Source organism: Anabas testudineus, chromosome 11, assembly GCF_900324465.2.
Source record: "Anabas testudineus chromosome 11, fAnaTes1.2, whole genome shotgun sequence".
NCBI lineage: Eukaryota > Metazoa > Chordata > Actinopteri > Anabantiformes > Anabantidae > Anabas > Anabas testudineus.
Window position 1 is genome coordinate 3,058,926 of NC_046620.1, and position 21,926 is coordinate 3,080,851.

Sequence of the window (21,926 nt, forward strand, 5' to 3'; positions counted from 1 at the left end):
AGACAGTAGGGCTCACTGTCAGATTAAGGCCACCCTTTGGGATGAGTAAGAATCTCACAGACTCTCAAGCCTCAATAAAATTACATTTTAAAAATTAGCAGGATAATCTAAAAAGTGTTAGCTGCGATGTTGGCTTTAAAAAAAAAATATTAATCATCAGAACGCCTGCCAAAGTACACAAACATACTACTGAAGAGGTAGTTCTCCATTCAGCACTTTGACTGGTTGCAGTTAGAGCTGGGAAAATGTGCAGTGCCTGAGACTAAGAGGTTTGTACTTAATGGATGTGGTGGGTGTTTGACCTGGTGATAGGCTACAGGGATAAGGAGCTTAGAGAGGAACAGTGTCCTGTGTGTTCTGAAACTACTTCTTCTCGGGTTCAGACCTGGCTCTCTGGCTGACCCAACCACTGTGTAAGAGACCCGCCACATGCTGTTGCACAGATACTTTACAGACAAGTACAGTATGTGTGAGTTCTCTCTAAATTGAATCCAAATGAGAATAATAGGCTGTAACACATTTTCATGGGAACTGTTTCGAGCTACACTGAGAAGACATTTAGATCCTGATATAATTAAACAACACAGCTATGTACATGTTGGGACATTTAGTTTGGACCAAAATGTTTGCTGGGATGCCTCCCCAGTGACTCCAACCCAAACACCGGTCTGCTTTTAAATAACTCATCGACATGCTGGCCGAGGGCGGTCGAGCTCTGATACTGGTTCATGAGGCTCTGGTGTGAGTGACTGGGCTCCGCAGACCCACCCACGTTTCAGCTGAAACCCAGCGTTCATTAGCTGAATTGCTGGACTGTGGTTTTGGGGGCAGATTAATTGGCTGTAATCTGATTTCCTTGCAGCCTTTTGGAGCCACCCCCACCACCGGCCTCCCTCTGTGTTGTCTACCTACCTGCTGGCGTCACTGAACTTATAGTCTGGTGGCTCGGTGCAGTCTCCTGCTGGACTAATGGAGCGATTTGATAATTGAAGATAAACTATTGATAAAGTGGATCAATATTAATTTCTGGTTCTCTCCCTGTTATTTATCTATGTCTACTTATCTCTGAATGTATCCACACTACTTATCTGTTTTTACGAACAGTATATTGTCTCTTAATTGAGTCATGACCTAGATTCTCTCATTTAAATCCTCTTCAAGTCTTACAGCCACATCTTAAATGACTCATTAAACATAATCTATATCATATGTTTTGCAAATTGCTAATAACATCTTTAACCCCATGTTACATTAAGTACTTAGCTTCTCTTGTTTTTCTATATTCTTTTTTGTCCTTTCTACAGCCCTGTGGGACCTGATGGGTGGTTAGAAGCCAAACTTAAAGGGATTATTCTTGGCTGTCGAACACAGGAGGTCCTCAGAGCCAAAAGAGATCACCTGGCTGGCACTGACCCAACCCCTCTTCTCAGAGACAGCGGAAGAACCTATTAGGATACGTCAGCCGAGCTCTCACGGCTTGTTAACTTGCCATGGAGCCAATAAGTCTTTCGTGATACTGCAGGGTCTTTCTGAAGCTAAACAGTTAAAGAGTTTGGCAGCACTTTTCGTGTGCTATTGGAATACTGCCTTGGAGTTTGTGATTCATGTCCTAAAGGAAGCAAAAGGAATTCATGCTACGTGGGCAGAGATTTCATCTGCAGTTTCACTGTTGACATGCCTTGCCTCGTCTCCTTCCAGTTCAACGCCAATGTCCTCCGTTCAGGGTGTTTATCAACGTAAAGATAAGGCCTGGGAGGAGTTGGAGGACGTCCTTTTTTTTTTTTTTTTTTGAGGAATAATTTGGACTCAGAGCAGTTATGACCACAGACATCAGTCATCTGAGCCTCATGGCTTTGTCTGTAAGTCACCAACAGTGGGTTGGAGCCTCTCTGGGGTTTGTACTGCCCTTTTTCCCTCTACGTTCTCTAATTTTCTACTACTTCCTGTCATGCGCTGCAGCAACTGGTCCTTTGCCTGGCATAGAATATGATTATGGCATTAGCCCCAAATTTGTTTGCACCCCAATTCCCCCAGAAGCAGATCCAAGCTGCTACTCCCCACCCAGTGTGCCCCATGGACCAAGCAGTAATGGCAACAGCAACAGCCACAATGGCAGCAATAGGCGGGGCATGATGTCCGACGAGGCCAAAGCCACCATTCTGCACCTGCGGGAGAGCCTTGTGAGGCAGAAGGAGACCATCCTGGACCAGCGGGAAACCATCAGGGAGCTGACCGCCAAGCTCACGCTGTGCGAGGGCTTCGGAGGTCACCATAGCACTGGTCATCATGACGCCCACAATGAGAATCACCATGACACCCACCATGGCACCCATCACAGCAGCCATCATGAAAACCACCACGATGACCACCACGGCCATCACAGCAGCCACCACGCATCATCCTCTCCACACCACGGGCCTTCAGCGTATCACAGCAGTGACCACCACTATTCCCACAGTAGCCACAGGCTGGACCCCCAGAACAGGAAGGTGTCGACATTCACAAGCAAACACAGCTCCTTCTCCCCTGAACAGACGGGAAAGACTCTGCAGACGCTGAAGGAGAGGCTGGAGAACCTGCAGGTGAGTTCAGGGGTTGATATATCAACATCAGTAATATGTTCTCCAAGCATGGAGTCGTGCATTTGTGTGTGTGGAACGAGGTTTTCTGCTAGACGCTACAGCAAAATAGTTTTTATCTAGAATTATAGAGGATGCATATGTTGAATGTAACCACTTAATACATCAAATTCAAACACCTGTTTTTAGAACTCGTTGCTTGGCTGAAATAAAAATCACACTTTTACTGTGTCATCAGCCACATTCAGACACAACATAATACATGTACAACAGAAATAGTTAAAATAGATGTTCAGCAAATAACTCTTGTGTCCCTTCTGCTCCTTCACAACCCCAGTCATCCAAACCGTCTCCCACACAAGCCATTTAATTTTTTTTAATTAAATCACAGATGCCATCAGCTTGTCTCCTTTATATTACATAAATTCTGCAGGGCTAGCGAGTCGTAGCACAGCAGGCTTCTCCTCTGAAAACCAGAAAGTATTCATGCGGCAGTACTGTAATTAAAGCTCTGATGCTTCAGGTGAAAAGGGTAAATGATGTGCACTTTCTGCACCACATAAACATTTTGAAAAGCTTAGTAATATGTCTGCAAAGAAAGGCTGAACAGCCTGTAGGGAGGCGGAAGCCTATCAAAGGTTTCACTTAATTGGGGTCGTATTTTGCGTCATAGAGGGTCACAAGCTCAGGCGCACAATGAGCTGCCAGAAATGTGCTGCTAAAATACTGTAAGACGTGAGACCCGTAGGATACCGCACACTACACTGCAGCTGTTTTTTAAATTCATAATACAGATGTTCAGTTAAATATTTGGATTAATAAGTCACAGTAGCATTTTCTTTTGAAATATAAAAAACTAAAACTGTGATTCAGACGTTTGACGTGTCACCGTCGTCTGTCATTGTCAGACACACACCGCCACAGTATCACAGCTGTTTGTCTGTTGTCTTTGAGCTTTCGGAAGCGAATGTCCTCTCTGAGTCGTTCCGGCTCTCGATTTCTGTCCTGGGTATCAGTAGCCAAGCCTGAGCTCAAACAGGAAGCTGCTCTAAGTTGATTAGCCCTCACCCCTGACCGTAAACAACCCCTTCATCCAACATCACATGATGGAGACCGAGGCAAAGACAGAAGCAGCACACAGTATTCGACTATGGACAGTGGAACAATGAGACGACCAGAAGAAAAGTCTCGATAAAACTCTTTATCTGTGAAGATGTTATGTTTATTTAGCTTGTTTTCCTTCAGCAGAGCAAAAATCAGCCTGTCAGTGCTGGTTGATGTTTATAACCTACACCCTTGCTTTTTTAGGATTAGGATTTCCTCTTCTGTTGGATAGAGAATATTTCAGCCGTACCTATTAAGCATGTCACTGTTGACTGCAAAGTATATGGTTAAAATAAGCTGATAGAAATAATTAATCTTGATTAGGTTTTGTATCATGCACACAGGCCAAAAATGCAGGGAACTGACTCAGACATGTTAGGGACTTACATTTATGTCCATTTGAACCTAAAGATCATTAAATCGCTGCTCAGATGAGCTGTTGTTGTTCTTTTCCAGAGGTGTTGTAATTTGCAGGCACTGCACAGCCTGTGAAAATGTGTGATACATGTGCTAAACTTTGTCCCAGCAGCTAAAAGAAGCTAATACATGCAGTTCACCCGTCTCTCTTGTGTTATGAACATATTCATGAAGCTGGCGTCACACTGGGAGACTAAAACCCTGCTGCCCGCTGGCCTGTGAAAGCTTCATTATCAGTGCAGGTGGTCTGCAGCTACGCTCAGGGGCAGCGCTGCCAGGAATCCCCTTCAATCTTCCTCGAAGGTGCGAGACAAAACAGAAGCAGAGCCAGGATTTATCCTCTGTCACTCCCTCCTCTAACAGGATGTCTATGGCACCAGCCTCTGGCTACATGCCGAAGGGCCCCAGCCAGCCTCACCTTCAATTAGTTTCATCCTCCCTGACAAGGCTATTAATCGTGGCGTGCTCTGGCAGGGAACAAAGCCGGATTTGCTGGTGAGGAAGATGAGGATGAGCAGGGGAGAGGAGGAAGGAGGGTTTGCTGAAACTATTCCCCTAACTTTAAATGTCACATCATAATTCTACACCATATAATTCTGTCTAATGAATATCACAGCATTCACTGCAAATTAAGACATTTTCTTCCAGTCCAACATTTGGTACCTTTGAAGTAGAAGTACCAACTTCTTTTTGGAGCTTTTTAACATTATCAGGAGATGGAGTTTGCTAAGTTGCCTTGGAGACAGTTACTACTACTGGAACAGAACCAACATCATCTGCTGATGATTGTGATGTGGCTTAAAACTCCCGGAGAAGCTGAGATTGTTTTGTTGTTGTGTTTGAATTGACTAACATCTGCATTTTTCTTTCATTGTTTTGCGGTTGTTTGTTTTATATATTTTAAGTTATGAATATCTTAGAATTACTTAGATTAAAATGGTGTGAAATCACTTCTATAGGGTATTATTTATAGATTCAGTAAATCATATATCATGAATTTCTGTTTTCAGTATTCAGCCAGTGTGTATTTGTACCCACTTCACACCACTGTTTATTTTAAGGAAATTCAAATATTCCCATTTCTTGCCAGGGGATAAAAAGTTCAGTGAATATGAACTTATAGAAGCTGGTTAACTTAAAACTAAAGAAAAAAGGGGAACCAGCTAGTCTGGCTCAAAATCCAGAAGCTCCTTGAAGCTCATGTAAAATATGTGTTTACTGTACTTTCCAAATTGTTCTTTCCTGTTTTTGCTGATTCCCACAGAGTAGATTTGACGTTACAGTCTGTGAGAAACAGTTTTCTGTGTGTCTGCAGGCCAGGAATTCTTCCAGCTCCTACTCCAGCTCTCTGCGAGAACTTCTGCAGCGGAAGATCAGCGCTCTGGAGGAGCAGCTGCACAGCTATTACCAAGATCACCATGATTACGGTCACCATAACGACCACCACGGAGATCATCATGACGACCACCACGTTGGCCACCACGATGACCACCATGGCAATGGGCACCATGATAACCGCCATGACGACCACCATGGTACCAGTCACCATGACAACCACCATGATGACCACCATGGTACCAGTCACAACAACCATCACAGTACCCACCGGTACAGCCATCCCAGTGGTAATCACCATAGCGACCACCACTATGACACCCACTACAACAGGCATCATGGCTACCATGGCAACCATCACAGCAGTCCCCACGATGACCATCACAGTCACCACGACGATCACCACCATAATGATCACCATGACTACCACCACAGTCCCAGCCACTATGATGACCGCCACAGTGATCACCATGACAATCACCACCATGGCAATGATCACCATGAGGAACACCATGGCAACAGTCATGAGCCACGGCGATTACCTTTCAGCAGCAAAGAGACAAGTTTGCAGGGCGCCGGGCATAGCAAGATGGAAACGGTGCTCAGTCAGCTGCACCACGGCAACACTGACCACGGTACACACACACACACACACACACACACACACACACACACACACTTCCCATGCAATCACTGGTTTTACATCAAGAACATCTTAAAAATATAGTGGATTAGTGAACACTTACCATAGTGGATCATCTAGACTCATCTAATATATTTTCACCTGTATATTTATCATGTTCATACACAGTCAGAAATAAAGATTAGCTTCTATTATAAGTCTTATTATTAAATATATTATTGTATTGTACGTTAGATTATTATTATTTATTCATACTATCAAGTACACAGACAACCACTTTCCTCAATTCATCCCTCTGCACCTTCTCTGGTTCCATTACAGTATTTTTTGTTTGTACATATTCAGGTTTTATACCTATATATATTTACTTCAGTCGTGTTTTATTTCCCTTGTTGTGGATCTAATAAAATGCTGTGTGCAGTAATGCACTAACTAACCTCTTACAGAGCTCTTCCAGTAGCTGGACCCAGCCTCTGGTGGTACAGTAGAGCAGTTTTTGTACTAACAGATGAATGATCTGGGTCTGAACGCTGTGCTCTCCATCTCAACAGGAAACCACAAGAAGCTGAAGAGTCCCAGTGCTTTCATGCTCGACTTCCCCATGAGGACCAACTACATGTACGCTCGGATGAAGCGCTCTGTGGTCAACGAGATCTTCGCCCTGACAATCTGTCTGTGGCTAAAGGCAGGAGCCGGCCCAGGCCTCGGCACTCCTTTCTCCTACGCTGTGGCAGGGCAGGCCAATGAGCTGGTACTCGTTGAATGGGGGAGCAACCCCATGGAGCTGCTAATCAATGACAAGGTAAAAGCCATGTGGCGTACTCATGTGCAGAGCTTGACCCAAATCATTTGACACTACATCATGCAACAAATATTTAGAAATCTAGATTTGAACAGATCCATTCTACATGGTGGCCCTTTCTGACTCTTATGCTCATTTATTAAACCCATAGAAGCTTCTCTGAGGTTCCTACAGAACTACTTTCCATTGAACAACTTTCTTCTCTCAGCTGTCAGATATCCTGCAGCTGTCACACACGTAACATCCAGAGTGTTAGTAATCCTGCAGACAGCGTGTTGCTATAGTCACAGCTCAGAGTGACAGGACAGCATCACCTCAGTGGAGGAGGAAAGGACATCACCTCAAACAAACAGCAAAACACATCATGTGCACCAGGTGGTGATGTTTCGTTTAACACCTGTGTATCTGTACAGATAGAAAGCGACAAATGGGTCGATCTAGAGAGCAAATTTGATTTTCTTCGGTGCTGACATGCATCAGTGATCCTAAATAGGAAAGTGGCACATCCTGGTCTGCCCCCGTGTGTCTGTCACATCTGTTACGAACCATGTTTCACTGGCGATGACCGAGCTGACAACACCGAGCTAGATCTTGTGAATATTCAGGATGTTCTTGGAAGTGGAGTTTCCTTATGTCCCAGGAAGACTGGGCGACCTCAGTTTGACGGACACTTAATGAGATATTAACCAGCAGGCAGAATATTGACATGCCCGTTACTCTGTTATCCTAATCTTTCATTCTCTGAAAGGCTGACACCTTTTTCGCCTCGACACATCACAGATGTTTGTGTTTTTCCCTTCGTCGCCCCAGTACTGTGTGCACAGAGCTCAACAAACAAATGAACAAAGCAATTAATCTCATTATTCTAATTGACTGGACTAATTGACTGTAGGAGTGACATTACCAGGAGGAATTAAGTGTCATGTTTGTTTTTCAAGAGTCGCACACTGATCAACAACATTGTTAAATAATCTTCACAATGCAGATTAAGTTGAATCAGTTTTATGGACGATCAGAGCGGCGATTCCCTTTTTGTATTAATCCATGTTTTGGAAAGTAGTGAAATTGACCATCAGTGGTTTCACGTGCCTCCATAATGTTGAAACACTAGTTTGAACATACCTGCACAGCGCCACCTTCTGGATTTCTCTTACGGGACAGTTTCTTCCACCTGTTACAGTTAAATCTGGTTTGGTGATAGAAATTATTCTTTGGAAAACCACTCAAAGACATATTGAACTTATTATGAAGCGGTAAAGCGTCCTCCTCCCTTCTGTCTCTCTCCACCTGTGCATTTAGGCGGCAACGTTACCCATAACCATGACAGATGGGAAGTGGCATCACGTGTGCGTGACGTGGTCGACGCGTGACGGGGTCTGGGAGGCCTATCAAGACGGAGTGAAGAAAGGCACAGGGCAAAACCTGTCAGCCTGGCACTCCATCAGACCAGGAGGGGTCTTCATCCTGGGCCAGGAACAGGTATTTGTCTTCTTTTTATGAACAAAAGCACAAATATAGATGCATATTATACAAAATATCATTATATATATTATTTTGACTTGTGAAGCAACAAATCAGTTTTGAGTCAACTCAACATTTTTAGTCTTCATCACTTTCCACAGGACACAATGGGAGGTCGCTTTGACATCACTCAGTCCTTCATGGGAGAGTTGGCTGATCTCCAGTTCTGGTCCAGAGTCCTGACAGCTGGTGAGATCTCCAGGCAGGCGACCTGTGGGGGCCATCTGGTTGGTGATATCATGTCATGGTCGGAGGAATCGGTGGAGCTCCATGGTGGGCTCAGCGAGCTGCCGTTTGATCCCTGCCACTAAAAACTGCCACTGGATTCCCACGTGATCATTATTCCCACATCATCACTGATTATGTCTGAATCAACATGGAATAATTCATTTCACTGCCTGCTGCGGTTTTCACCATGTCTGTCTGCAGAGCTTTAATAAGCTCAGTCACGAGCAACAGGCGAAGCGAGGAGTTACTTTTTTTTTTCTGCCATTCCTGTCCGATCTTTCTGCCTTCTCCACCCACACCTTAGCTTCCTCGCGCTCACAGCCGAACTCCTTTAAAGGCTCAGAAGACCGCAGGGCTTTGGATTTACCATTTATGTGGTCATGGCTGCAGCCACCCCGAGGCATCCGACACACTAACAGTATTTCCTTCCATCAGAACAGGTCCAAAGGTTGCATGTTGCCATTAGCTCGCCTAGTTTGTTTTCTTTGGTATGTGAGCAACATAAACATTGCAGGAGGTCAAGCAGTGGCTAAAAGGCACAGAATAGTAAATCAAACCATGGGGACATGAGCTGTGATGATTCATCCATTCTGCTGAAGGACTGACGAGCAAACATCTGCTCATCATTTTATGGAGGCAGAGGGATGGTGCTGTAACAGTTACAGGACTGTTGTTTCAACGGGGCAGACTTAGCACATTTTGCACATTGAGATTTTGGCTGTTTTGTTATTTTATTGTTATATATAGTATTTCATATTGAAAACTCTAATATGCTTTTTGTAGAAAGAAAATAAATTTGCTTCTGTGGCATTAATTAAAACATTTAATCCATGTGTTGTGTGTTGTTAATAATAATTATAACCCACCATTAACAACACATTTCTCATCGAGGACTGACTGTGAGGTTCAAAGTTACACGTTTCTGTGTCTCTGTGACTGGATGTGTTTCTCTGTTCAACAGTCAAACATCCATTACATAAGAGCTCAATGTCAGACGCGGCGCTACGGCCACAAGCCACCTGACTGCATCAATACATGTTAACCGGCTCTCAGCTCTTCATCGTGGTAATGCTGAGCGCCTTCTCAGCAACGTGTGGCTTACGGTGGATTTACCTGTGGACAATTGATCTGATCCTGCCTATTTCCAGCCGGGTCAAACCACATGGCAGAGACAGACACACAAAAACACACACACACACGCTCAGGACGGATAAAGAGGTGAAATGAGACATTGTTGATCTCATGCTAACTGTTTCTAGCTGTATGTTGTTGTTTTTGTTTTTTGTTTTGTTTTTTAACTAAAGAGGTTTTTGTACATGTAAATTGTACCAGGTAGCCTGTATTTAATTATTAAAAGCACTTATTATGGTATGTACCCTGCCATATACCAGCGTATATGTCCATAACATAAACTGTCTATTTGTATATTCATAACCCTGAGATAAATTCAGCCTGTTTTCTCTGATAGTAAAAAGGAGCATCTGTTGTTGCCATGGTGATAGAACGTTTTTCCCAGCATCAGGACCACATCATCCCATGATTGTTGTGCTCAGCTGTAAATATCCTCTACATGTTTCTTCGATTGTGATGCCAAGACGAGCAGCGTCTGTTTTTTCTTCTCGTCATAGTCGGCCAAATGCACGTGACATTTACTTCTTTCTTCTTTGTTACATAGGTTTCAGTTCATCCTTCCACCAGACTGCGTAGTTTGTAAGCTGAGCGCTGGCATAAGATATAAAACATTAAGTCTTGCTTATTCTTGCCTTTGATGTACATGTTAATAGTGTTTGTGTTCATTATGGTCTTCAGGTATAAATATACCAGTAATGTGTTCAGTCAACAGTCCCTCTGTCCCTGTGTGTAAGCCAAAACTATAAACTGAATTGTAAAACTTGAAAGAGGAAAATATTCCACTATAAGCTCTGTCAAATATTTGTACATATGTCAGGATTTTGAATAAAACTATTTAAAACAAGTTCAACTTGTTTCTTTTAAAATTACTACTGTACAGTAAATCGTCACTTCAGGAAGAATTCAGTTTCCAGAAGTTAAAAACATAACAGATTTCTACTTATTTATTTGTTTTGATTTGTGAAGATTAACGGGCAAAAGTTTCTTTTTTTACTTAGAGTCTGTTACTGGAGTGTTGGGTTTGTGGGCGATGGTCTTTGGATGCTTTGCCCACCTGATGTCACACTCCCAGAACCTATTGATGACTGTTTTAATTAGCACAGTCTCTTTTACTGAATGCCTTTTTACTGTGGCTGTAGCTGTGGGTCATGTGTGGAACACGTCTTCTAACTGTCTCGTTTGCTTATCACACCCAGTTCTGTTTTGCATACGGCTGCACAAAGTCCAGTATTTTCATTTGCATGATAAAGTCTATAATTGTACATCGAATACTAACCAGAGGAGCACTTGTTTTGTACCAGCAACTGGGAAACTAAGGATTATCGGAATTAAAGCCGAATCTGAGGATGTAGAAACAGCTAACAAGACTTATTTTGAATTCATGCAGCAGCTGCTAAAAGAAATTCCTGAAATCATGAGAGTAAACAATGGACTGACTCTGCTGGAGGACGAAAAAGAGGAAACCTGCACAGAAAACAGTAATTAGCTTTCTGTTTTTGTTTTTAAACTGTGAATGTGTCTTTATTAAATCATCATCTTATCATAAAATAACTTCTGTCCAGTGCTGTTTCAGTTCTGCTTGCTGGGGTTTTGAGAAGTGCTGCTTATCCTACATTTGAAGTACTTTTTTTTTTTAATTACAAAACTACGTTTTACAACTCAAACATCAATGTTTCTTTCCAGAAGCACTGTCCCACTTACTTATGGTAATCTACAAACCTCGTTGCAGCGACGCCGCTGACGTCTCTGCAGCTGATTTCTCAAAACTTCAGCAAATAAAACTAAAACTTTCAGCATGGCTGAGTTCCATTAGAGGTAAGAGAGAACATACAGGCTGCGGCGTCACAGACACACCTGTGGGATCATTTGCAGCTCAAACACAGCACAGTAAGCTCATGGGTCTGACATTTACGAACTCCTGCTCAAAGTGTGCTGTGTTTCTTCTGTGTCGTTCGTCAGTTTGCTTCCGTCAGTACAGACAGCTGGCTCATTACTTCTCCCTCCTCTGCTTCCTGCTCACCATCGTCACTCTGCTCCTGACTCTCTGCTGTGAGTACGACCGGCGGTATCGATCTCAAAGTACAATAGAAAGGTCACAGTTATAATAATTACATTTCATTACAGATCAACTCAATGTGCTATAGCTGAAAATGCAGTTTGAGAATTGATTCAGTATCACTGAACATCACAATAACTAAGTGTAATTGATTTTCTTTGTATTTATTTTTCTATTTTATAACGTCTGTCTCTTCTATTAATCTGTGTCCACAGGAGGTGGTGATGAGACATTGCAGGTGCCATTTATTGTCTATTTGTCTATTGCAGTGGTTCAAACCACCTTGGTGTTCCGGGCGCAGTCGACTCTGCAGGAAACCAAACTCCGAGATCTGACACACAGACTGGAGAAGCTCAACAAGTCCTATCATCTCCTGTTCTCCCAGTATCCTGCACTGAACCAGTACTGCCCAGTCAGCAACTCCACCACTGCTGGTGAGCACTGTGTCAGATTTTCTCTTTCTTTAAATGTTTTTTTACACTCTGAGTCATGTTTTAGACGTCACCACACATCTGCAGATGAAACACAACAACATGTTTGACCCAGCAGCTCCACTTTACATAGTGATTTACTAAAGTAAACATGATAGTGTGAACTGAGCATTTTGGATTCGGATAACAGGTCTTTTGTAACTCACACTGGAATAAAAATGGTAGAATTTGCACTTTATGACTTAGTGATTCATGCATTAAAGGGCACAGAACAGTCATATTCAGATGTTTTCATAGGTCATTTTGAAATTGATGCAGATTAAAACCAACTCTGTGGATAACCAGTGTCCTTCTCTTTCTTCTTCCTCTGCTCAGAGAGGAAGTGCAGTCTGTGTCCCGCTGGCTGGACGCCTCAGGGAGAGAAATGTTTCCTGTTCAGTCAGGACCGGGCAGACTGGATCAGCACCCAGTACCGCTGCATGACACTGGGAGGTGCTGTGGCCACAGTGAGGACTGAAGACGAGCAGGTGAACACACAGTTTTAATTTAAAGTTTTATTTATTCATTAAACAAATACTATTTTATACATAGCAACGCTGAAAACCGCTGACTGTGTAATCTCATCTCTCCTCTTACATGCAACTTCATTGATGATATACAGTATTCAGCCCAGTTGTAAACATTTGAGATGCCCCTACTGAAATATCAGCTGCTGGCACACACACACACACACACACACACACACACACACACACACACACACACACACACACCATCAGACAGAGAAGTTAAGAATAGATTTAAGACCTCGATGAAATATGGAGACATCTGCAGGAGCAGTCACTGGCTGAGGTCATCAGGGGTTTTATCTTTCACCGTCTTACTGTACATCTATAAATCTAATTTTATTCTACACAAAGAGTCGAAGGTGAAAATAAAATAAATACCCATCATTTGACGTTTTCCACAACGTGTTTCTCAGGTGTTTCTGTGGAAAAAAGCCCAGAGTCTAAGCCAAGGAGACTCCTACTGGCTCGGGCTGAGGAGTAGCGGTGCCCATGGGGGCTGGCAGTGGAGTGACGGCTCAAAGGTGGAGAAGGGGCCTCAGTGAGTAATGATGTGCAGGAGGAGGTGGAGGTGGAAAGCCACTCTACTTTTCTATTTCACTTTCAAACTTTAACAAACCAGGGAAATGACACACACTTCGTCAACATCTTAAACCTACTTATTCCATCAAGACACCAGATATTACATTAAGAGAAACTCAAGTAGTTTTCTTGATGAATCAGCTTTAATAAATGTGATTTGCATTTAGTAGACACTTACAAGGTACAAGGTACAAGTCAAAGGCAGGGTAAGCGTAACGAGGACTTGGCTGCGGAACCCCACTGGTGGTAGGCCACAGCTGGGATTTGAACCCCGGTTATATATACATGTATACATGTATTTTTAAAAGTCTGTATGCTTCACATACACATTTTCATATGCAGGAACAGTGGTTGGTGTGGTAACAGATTACATTTGATTTTATTTTCTCCTGACTCCTGCAGGTTTTGGGAGCGTGAGCCTGACAGTACAGCAGACAGCAGGGAGCTGTGTGGTCGACTCACCCCGGGAGACAACTACAGGAGGAGCTGGTTCACCTCCAGATGCTCCAACTCGCTGAGGAGCATCTGCGAGAGGAGACAAGCTTCTCTGCAGTGAGAGGAGAGAAGATTAAACAAGGTGTACACACCAAAAGACAAGTGGACAGTCAAATGTGTACAGTTTCTAAAACCCCATGATGCTTTTAAATTAAATGAGAATAAAACATTCACACTCCTAGCATTATTATTTATTTTCTTATAATGTTTGTTTCTTATTTCTTGGTCAAAATAAAGCTCTAATGATCCTTGTTCAACACTCTATTAATACCTTTGGAAATTTGAGCATGTATGATAATACACCACTAAAGATACAGATGAACTGTGGAAATCTAATAAATTCATCCTGAATAGAACATGAATGTGCATACACTTTCATAACAGTTCCTCTCATGAATGACTGTACTAAATTTAAAACCAATCCGTTATGTAGATGTCTGTGGGCTTTTTACATTTCCATTTTTATAAATTCCATTTCTTCAACCTACTGTTTGAGCTAATGAATTATTATTAACCTACTCCAAGTTGATCATCCACAATTTCCATCCATAAAGGAGTATTATATTGCTATTTTTGTTTCCTTATAATTTAATAATTCTGCACTACTAATGATGACCTCAAAATACTTTAACATTTAATATTTTTTTACATTAAATCAATTTAATTTATGAAAGTTGTGCTTGAGTGTTGTATTGAGTTCATACGTGCACTTCCTGCGTTCTGCCATCAGGGGTCAGTGTTGTATTTACAAATGATCATGATCTTTTCCCGACATGCCTTGCGAGCGAGCGGCTCTTCCGGCAAGTGGACGCTAAGTGCTGAGGTTTTACAGCGGGACCTCTACAAACTGTCTTTTTCTATAAATACCACACTTTCTGGTTAATCGGTGAGTTTTTGATTATTGCTTTTCAGGCCACTCAGCTCTATAATTAGTGGTTTAAGTTGTGGCAAACAGGCTAAACATATAAATCGTTCCGTAAATCACGGCTAGCTGTTAGCTAACGTCCAGTGACAGCTGGTGGAGTTTGACATTAACGGTCCCAGCATTTATTGTTTTTATGACTTGTTTATGTCAAAGTCTTCTGAAATTACATCATAGAGAACAATATAAGGTGTTACACAAATCAGTAAAGTCCAATTGTAAATTCGGCAAACAATACAAGCAATGAGACGATTTAGCTCATTGCTAACTGTAGGTAGATGAACCCAAAGTCAATAAATAAAGTAAAAGTGTACGAGTACAAACACCAACTAGAAATCTTTACTCCAGTTGAAGTACACGCTCCTAAATGTTCTCATACTAAACAATGTGTTGTAAACACGTTTGATGCTGTAAATGACTTAGAGTAATTCATAAAAATGTAATTAGGACAAATACCTGTGTTAGTAGAGACTTTGTACAGAACAAAAACATCAGCTTATTGCTTATTGTGAAACGTAAAGCTGATTATAACCAGTTTATGCACTGCTGGGTAGTTATTAATTATACTTCTCCAACAATCAATGTCCTAAAAAAGTAACTGAAGCTGTAAAAACTAATGCTCTGGAATAAAACTACAGTATTTTTCTCTGAATTGAAAGTAACAACTTAGTGTTTCTGCAGTCTTGTTATACAGACCTGTCTTTTACAGTTGATTAGTTGAATGACACAGTGATCAGCAGATTAACTGACTAGATCAAGTTAAACTAACTTGTTCAGAGTTGCTCATATCTTGCTCTTGATCTTCAGCCTTGCAACATGTCTGATCTAATGGAGGAGAAGATCAAGAACTACAGGACGGCGCCGTTCGATGCCCGCTTCCCCAACACCAACCAGACCCGCAATTGCTTCCAGAACTATCTGGGTAAACAGGAAACCCTGCTTCTAAAGTTTGATGTGTTAGTTAATTCAGGTTTCTTCATACCTTGTTTTATCACTGATGTAAAACATGTCTGCATGTTTCCTTGTGACAGACCAATACTGGGCTGTTCCCTCATTTACTCTCAATTCGACCTGAACTTTTAGCCAAAGCAGGTAAAGACAGACACAGGTTACATCAGAGTCACTTCACCTCAGTTTGGTTCATAGTAGGATATGATGGGCTGTTAGGTGTCAAATTCTCGTTTAAAGCAAATTTAGCAGTGTCATTTTTGAATTTCCTGTTTTAATAAGAATCAGGAAAGATTGAAACTACAAATGAATTCAAATTATTTATTTTCTAGTTTTCTTAACGGCATGGCAATGCAACAAAAACAAACTGATGAATAATTCAAGCAGACAAAGTCCTGAAGTCATTGTGCTTAATTCAAATGCAAATTAATTGCAACCTTTTTCTAAATCAGTTCTTATTGTTTGATTTTGAAATGTTTTCATTCTGACTCTTTTGCAGAGCTGATACGGACATCTAGTTTCATTTCAAGCTAGATGGTCCTATTCTTTTTTTCATGATTGTATTTCCCTTTTTTATGCATGAATGAAATGTAATCACATGGTTTCAGTTGTGATCACTGCTACTTCCGTGATGATTTTCAAAATAAAAGTAGTATTAGTACACTGCACAGTGAAACTTGTTATAGACTTAATTAAACTGCTTTAGACACATGATGGCCACAGTGATGAACAGGCTGTTCTGACTCTGTTTCATGACAGATTTCCACAGATGTAACAAAGCTCTGTCAGCCAAAGACCAGGACACAGCTCCCTGCCAGTGGTACCAGAGAGTCTACAAGAGCCTCTGTCCCAACAACTGGGTATGTTACAGTAAATAGAGCAAAATGCTGGAAACATTCACATGAAACCATGATTGGAGTTTTTGTGTCTCTTTGTTCCTTTTTTGTGTTTTGACGTTTTATGTTATTGTCTCTCTGCAGGTTCAGAAATGGGACGAGCAGGTGGAGGCTGGAAACTTCCCCGGAAAGATCTGAACAGACTCGTCTCTTTGCATCTCTCCATTGCTTTTCTCATCTTAGTACCTTAATTTGAATCATTCTGATATTTCTGCACAGAATCGTCTTAATAAATGACAGAACGTTGTCGTGAACCCTGTTGTTTCTGTCCTGATTTATGTCTGAATCTGCGATATATCCATCATGGCACAGCCAGCTGATAACAGCGTCCAGTGAAGTTTGTTCCCTTACCTGCAGCTTGGAGGTCCAAATGTGTAGAGGGTAACATTTACCATGTCTTCATCCAACTAGATTTCAGACGATGAATAAGCAAGTAAGTGCTTTTCTTGCTTTAGAGTTTCTATTTTAAACATAGTTTGTATCCAACACCTGGTGCAGAGAACACAGCTTTATCCTCGACAGGGCTCCACCTGTCATCTAGTTCAACAGTGTTTAAAATACTTGAATTAGATATGTATTTATTTTATTTTTTTACATTCATTGTATTCAAAATAAATGTATTTGATGTTATTAATGTAATTTTAATTGCTCCTGATAATCCCACAGCTGAAAACTGTTCAGTTATGAACAACCCACCTTAATTCTATCTAATCTATCTAACTAATAATCCTGAGTGGATTGGTAATGCAGGCTCTAATTAAAATATAGTCATATGGCTTATTTACACCTATCGAACCAAATGGTGGCCTTCTCTCATTATTGCAAAATGTTACTTCAGTGTCATAGAAAATAATACTCAATAAAAAAACAGAAATGTTTGCTGTTTTATATTCTGTTATAAATCAATCGCTAAGAGACGATGGTGCCTCATTTTTTATCTCGTAATACAGTTGTTTGTTTTTGTTAAACTGTTACTGTGAATAGGAGAATTGGTGCATTGAAACATATTCATGAAAGTGTCATTTTAGTTTAGAAATACAACACTAATATTGGAGCAGGAGAAGTGTAATTGGTCATACTACAAAAATGAGTGATGCTGAGGAGTACTGTAAACATACACCACTACATGCACTGTCAGTGTTTTCATTTTACTTTAAAACACGTGAGAAATTCATAAGTGAAAATTAAATAAAAGAATAGATTAAATTTTTTTTATTTTTTTTATTTAGAGTGACCAATTGTTTATTGTTTATATGTAAATTTAGAGTGACCAATAAAAAGATGTGGGAGGAAACCAGAGTACCTGGAGTAAACCCACGACACCACAGCCGCCAACACTGTGAGGTCTTAGTGTTGACTGCTGTGGTGTCCCAGAGAGCTCACGTCCTGCCCCAGAACCTCATGTCCACTGGTCCCTGTCCCTCAAGATCCTTAAAGGACAGAGACCCGTGGAGCAGGAGGCGATCTGGGGCAGGACGTGAACTCTGCGTCACACTCGTCTTGAAGGAAAAAACAAGACAAACTTGATTTTTCCTTCAAGACGAGTGTGACGTTTCACCTAAACACCAACTCTGTTTCTCCGTCTGAAGACATTGGAGATGGTTCTGCCCACAGAGGAGAAGAACCTGGAGATGGTGCTAGGCTGTTTTGGCTGTGTGAGGTGGCGTTTCAGATAGGAGATGATGTGGCTTTCAATCACTGGATTCCGTAGTTTCATGGACACCAGCAACATCTCTGCACAGCCACACTTCTTACACAGCGCCTTGAAAATGGTCTTGTCACATTTTTTCAAGGTTTCTTGGGAGATGTTAAAATCAGCGTCCTTCACTTCAGCCCATGTTCTTTCAAATAGATGGTCAATGATGGCATCTTGCTTTACAATGGTCCAGTTCACCTTTGCTTTCTTGAATGTTCTTGTGACAAGCTTTTCTATTAGTGTCATGAGAAAGGTTTTTAGTGTTTCACTCTGTGCTGTTTTATCCTGCACAGGTTCAGCAAGCTGCTCACATTGGGGTTTAGCCTGCATCTCCTCATATACAGGTTCAACATCAATCAGGTCATATCCAGGTTCACGATCAATCAGGTCATATCCAGGTTCACGATCAATCAGGTCATATCCAGGTTCACGATCAATCAGGTCATATCCAGGTTCAACATCAATCAGGTCATATCCAGGTTCAACATGAATCTGCTCAAGTGCAGGTTCACGATCAATCAGGTCATATCCAGGTTCACGATCAATCAGGTCATATCCAGGTTCAACATGAATCAGGTCATATCCAGGTTCAACATGAATCTGCTCAAGTGCAGGTTCACGATCAATCAGGTCATATCCAGGTTCAACATGAATCAGGTCATATCCAGGTTCAACATCAATCAGGTCATATGCAGGTACAGCACAAATGACTGACTCTGCATCAGCAGACACAGGTTGTTCCTCCTCGACGTCGATGACTTCTGGCAGCTCTATTGTTGACAGTGACGTAGGGTCCAATACAGCGAGCGTCACCTTTTCACTGCTGCTACTGGCCTCGATGGTCAGCCACCAGTTTGCCAGTCCGAGGCAGCTTCGCAGTCTGTTTCGAACAGCAGAGTACAAGGGAGCATCTGATAGAGGTAAAGGCATGCTCCCTAACTTCATCCTAATTGTTTCTTGGTTAATCCACGGTGTTCTCCTCTGTCTGATGTGACTGAAGAGGAGGTCGATCAGTCCTTGTGTGAAATTTGGAATTTTACCGCTGATAATGTTCTTAAATTTCCAAAACATACCAACCTCATTTTCCCCGTTAATCTCTACCTGAAGCAGAGAGTCAACACTGCCCATGAGCAACTGTATCGACTCTTTGCTTTCCTGTGTAGGTTCTAGGTCAAATTTGGTCTTTAGTTGGGAGATTGCACGAAGGATTGCTGCTTTCGTAAACTGTTCTATGAAGAAGTTCTTCATTTTGTTCCCGACTACTTTCGTCTTCTCCGTGTACTTTTCTTTGAATGTGTAACTTGAACTTGCAAAGTCTTTCTCCTTCAGCCTCTTCACCTCTTGAACAATTAACTTGGCAATGTCATCTGCAAACCTCTTAATCTCCCGGAGAGACTGATATCTCAAGATGTCGTACTCGAGGTCTGACATATCATCCGTAAGAGGATCGGTGATTAGACTCAGCTCTTTGTGAATGATCTCCTGGAGTATTCGACTGATTGCAGCTATTGAGGATTCTGGTCCATCAGAACTGACTGGTGACTCGTGTTCCTCATTAAATTCGCATTGTGTGCCCTCATCCTTTATGGCGATGTACTGGCTTCTCTGTTTGAGAGGTGGAGTGCAAAACAGCTTCACCCTGCCAGTACAAGCCTTCACAATTCTGCAGGCATGCCAGACCATAGCGCTAAGTCTGCATGGAGGGGTTCCTCGAACTATGACAGGTTCTATGGACTCTACACGACTGTAGAGAGCCGAGTTGACGGTGTTTGTGATCTCTTTAATGATCAGTCCTGTCAACTGTTCTGAGCTGTAACTTTGGTTGTTAATGTCCAGAAACTCCTCAAAAGTCTGAGAGATGGTGGCGCCCGTGGTGGAAAGAACGTGCTCCTCAGACACTACCTTTGGATTGTGAAGGGCCATCAGCAGAGCTTTTGAAACGCATGCTATGAACTCCAAAAGCAGCTCTGCTAAATACATTTTTGTTGCCTTGTCAGGCTCACCTGACCTCAACAGTGTCCATTGTTCTGGTGTCATCCTTGTAAAAAAGGATTCAATCAGTGGATGAACGAGGTCCACGCTGATCTCCTGTGACGGGACCGTTTCTTTTCTGTCCATGCTGGTTGTTCCTGTGCTACTGTCCATTTTCTGTGTGCTCGTCCGTTTAACGCTCAAAGAAATGAAACTAGATCTAAATGTCTGTTCTCATCAGGTCATCAGGTCCAGGTACAGATCCACAGGTGTTCACACATCAAAGCGTTCTAGGAGATGACGTCACTCACCAAAGGCAGCGACAGCTCCCTAAGCCCCGCCCACAAATTGAGACAGTCACCTGGAAACCGTTGCTAGGCTGTCTCTCCAATCAATACGTTTTTAATTATAAATAATTATAAATAATTAGCCTACTTCAAATGTAAACAATGGATGTGATTTTATAAAGTCGTTTTTACAGAATGAAGCTGCTGCTGCAACTTATATTAGAAAGTAAAACAATAAAAAATATATATCAACAGGCGACTGAGCCTAAAATAAAAGCACAACTTAATTTTATTATTATCTCAAGTCAAATGTACCATGCAGTGATTCATCATGCAGGAGGGAAACGGAGAGAGGGGGTGTGGAGTTAATGCTCCTGCACAGTAGTGTATAATTAATCATTTATATATTGATTGATAAAGTTTGTGTAGTAACTAAAATGCTTTCACAGAAAACTGGTATGTTTTTTTGCAGACTGACATATTAATAAGTAGTTTATTGGTGTCATGTCCTGTAGCACTCAGGACGCCTTCTTCAGAGACGCATGCCTCGATCCTGCAGCTGTTTAACGACAAACGTGCGATGGTTTCATTAGGATGAAGTGACTCAGGAGTCTCACTGCACTGAAAACTAGTATTTTTTATTAATTAATCCCACTGGTACTAATTTAGATCGATGGATGGCTTCTCTAAAATCCGGAAGTAACGGTTGTTAGGATGCCGTTGCTATTTGGAGGCGGGGCCTAGTCACTGCGTTCCTTTGATCTATGACGTCAGGAATCCCTTTCATCTTTAGATCATACTCACCTGATTAGACATTACTGACACAACATTAGTGTTGATCGTTGCAGGTGTTAAGCTCACAGGTCCGTACCTAAAAAAACGAGCTACAATGAACACGGGAGGAGGAACAACAGTAGTGGACACCATAGAGGTCAGAGTCGGCGCTGTTCGACCACTGATCAAATCCTTCATAGAACAGAAATGGAGAGTTTCAAGCTCAGGTGAGCCTGACCATGACTCCGAAGTAATGTTGGAAGACTTACTTCTGGATGTCATGTCATGCTTCTCAAAGTACCTGCTGATGGGTCTTAACATCAAACTCCTGTCAGAGGAACGAGTCCAGTCCGCTCTGGGCCCCACTCTTCTTCAGACCTTTGCTGAAGTTGAGGAACTGTGTGCGAGCTCAGGTGAACTGACTGACCTGACTGTTAAGGACATGACAGAGGATGTCAACCCAGATCTCTACAGGCCTGTAGGCTCTGGGGAACCTGTAATAAGTCAAGTCACACCCCCTGGCAGATTTAATGTTATGGTCG

The 21,926-nt window shown here is 42.0% G+C and overlaps 3 protein-coding genes across 4 annotated transcripts; all 3 read left to right on the forward strand.

Annotated features, from left to right (window-relative positions):
- The first annotated feature begins 691 nt into the window (after positions 1–691).
- si:dkey-14o18.2 (myb-like protein A) lies at positions 692–8,712 on the forward strand. The gene is made up of 7 exons (XM_026347288.1): positions 692–741; positions 1,305–1,405; positions 1,960–2,582; positions 5,416–6,052; positions 6,621–6,880; positions 8,180–8,359; positions 8,503–8,712. Exons 1-7 carry the CDS (start codon positions 692–694, stop codon positions 8,710–8,712), a joined length of 2,061 nt encoding a protein of 686 aa, XP_026203073.1.
- Positions 8,713–11,064: 2,352 nt separating this feature from the next.
- Positions 11,065–14,022, forward strand: LOC113154032 (C-type lectin domain family 6 member A-like). 2 transcript variants are annotated; one of them, XM_026348028.1, is made up of 7 exons: positions 11,065–11,238; positions 11,444–11,575; positions 11,720–11,809; positions 12,086–12,250; positions 12,623–12,774; positions 13,230–13,354; positions 13,798–14,022. In XM_026348028.1, the coding sequence occupies exons 1-7, from the start codon at positions 11,142–11,144 to the stop codon at positions 13,949–13,951; spliced, it is 915 nt and encodes a 304-aa protein (XP_026203813.1). In that variant the 5' UTR covers positions 11,065–11,141; the 3' UTR covers positions 13,952–14,022. The 2 variants fall into 2 exon arrangements, with proteins under 2 accessions (XP_026203813.1, XP_026203814.1); XM_026348029.1 differs by lacking the exon at positions 11,444–11,575.
- Positions 14,023–14,667: 645 nt separating this feature from the next.
- LOC113154059 (cytochrome c oxidase subunit 6B1-like) lies at positions 14,668–16,910 on the forward strand. Its single transcript, XM_026348048.1, has 4 exons — positions 14,668–14,776; positions 15,620–15,734; positions 16,520–16,620; positions 16,741–16,910. The coding sequence occupies exons 2-4, from the start codon at positions 15,629–15,631 to the stop codon at positions 16,792–16,794; spliced, it is 261 nt and encodes an 86-aa protein (XP_026203833.1). The 5' UTR covers positions 14,668–14,776; positions 15,620–15,628; the 3' UTR covers positions 16,795–16,910.
- The last annotated feature ends 5,016 nt before the right edge of the window (positions 16,911–21,926 follow it).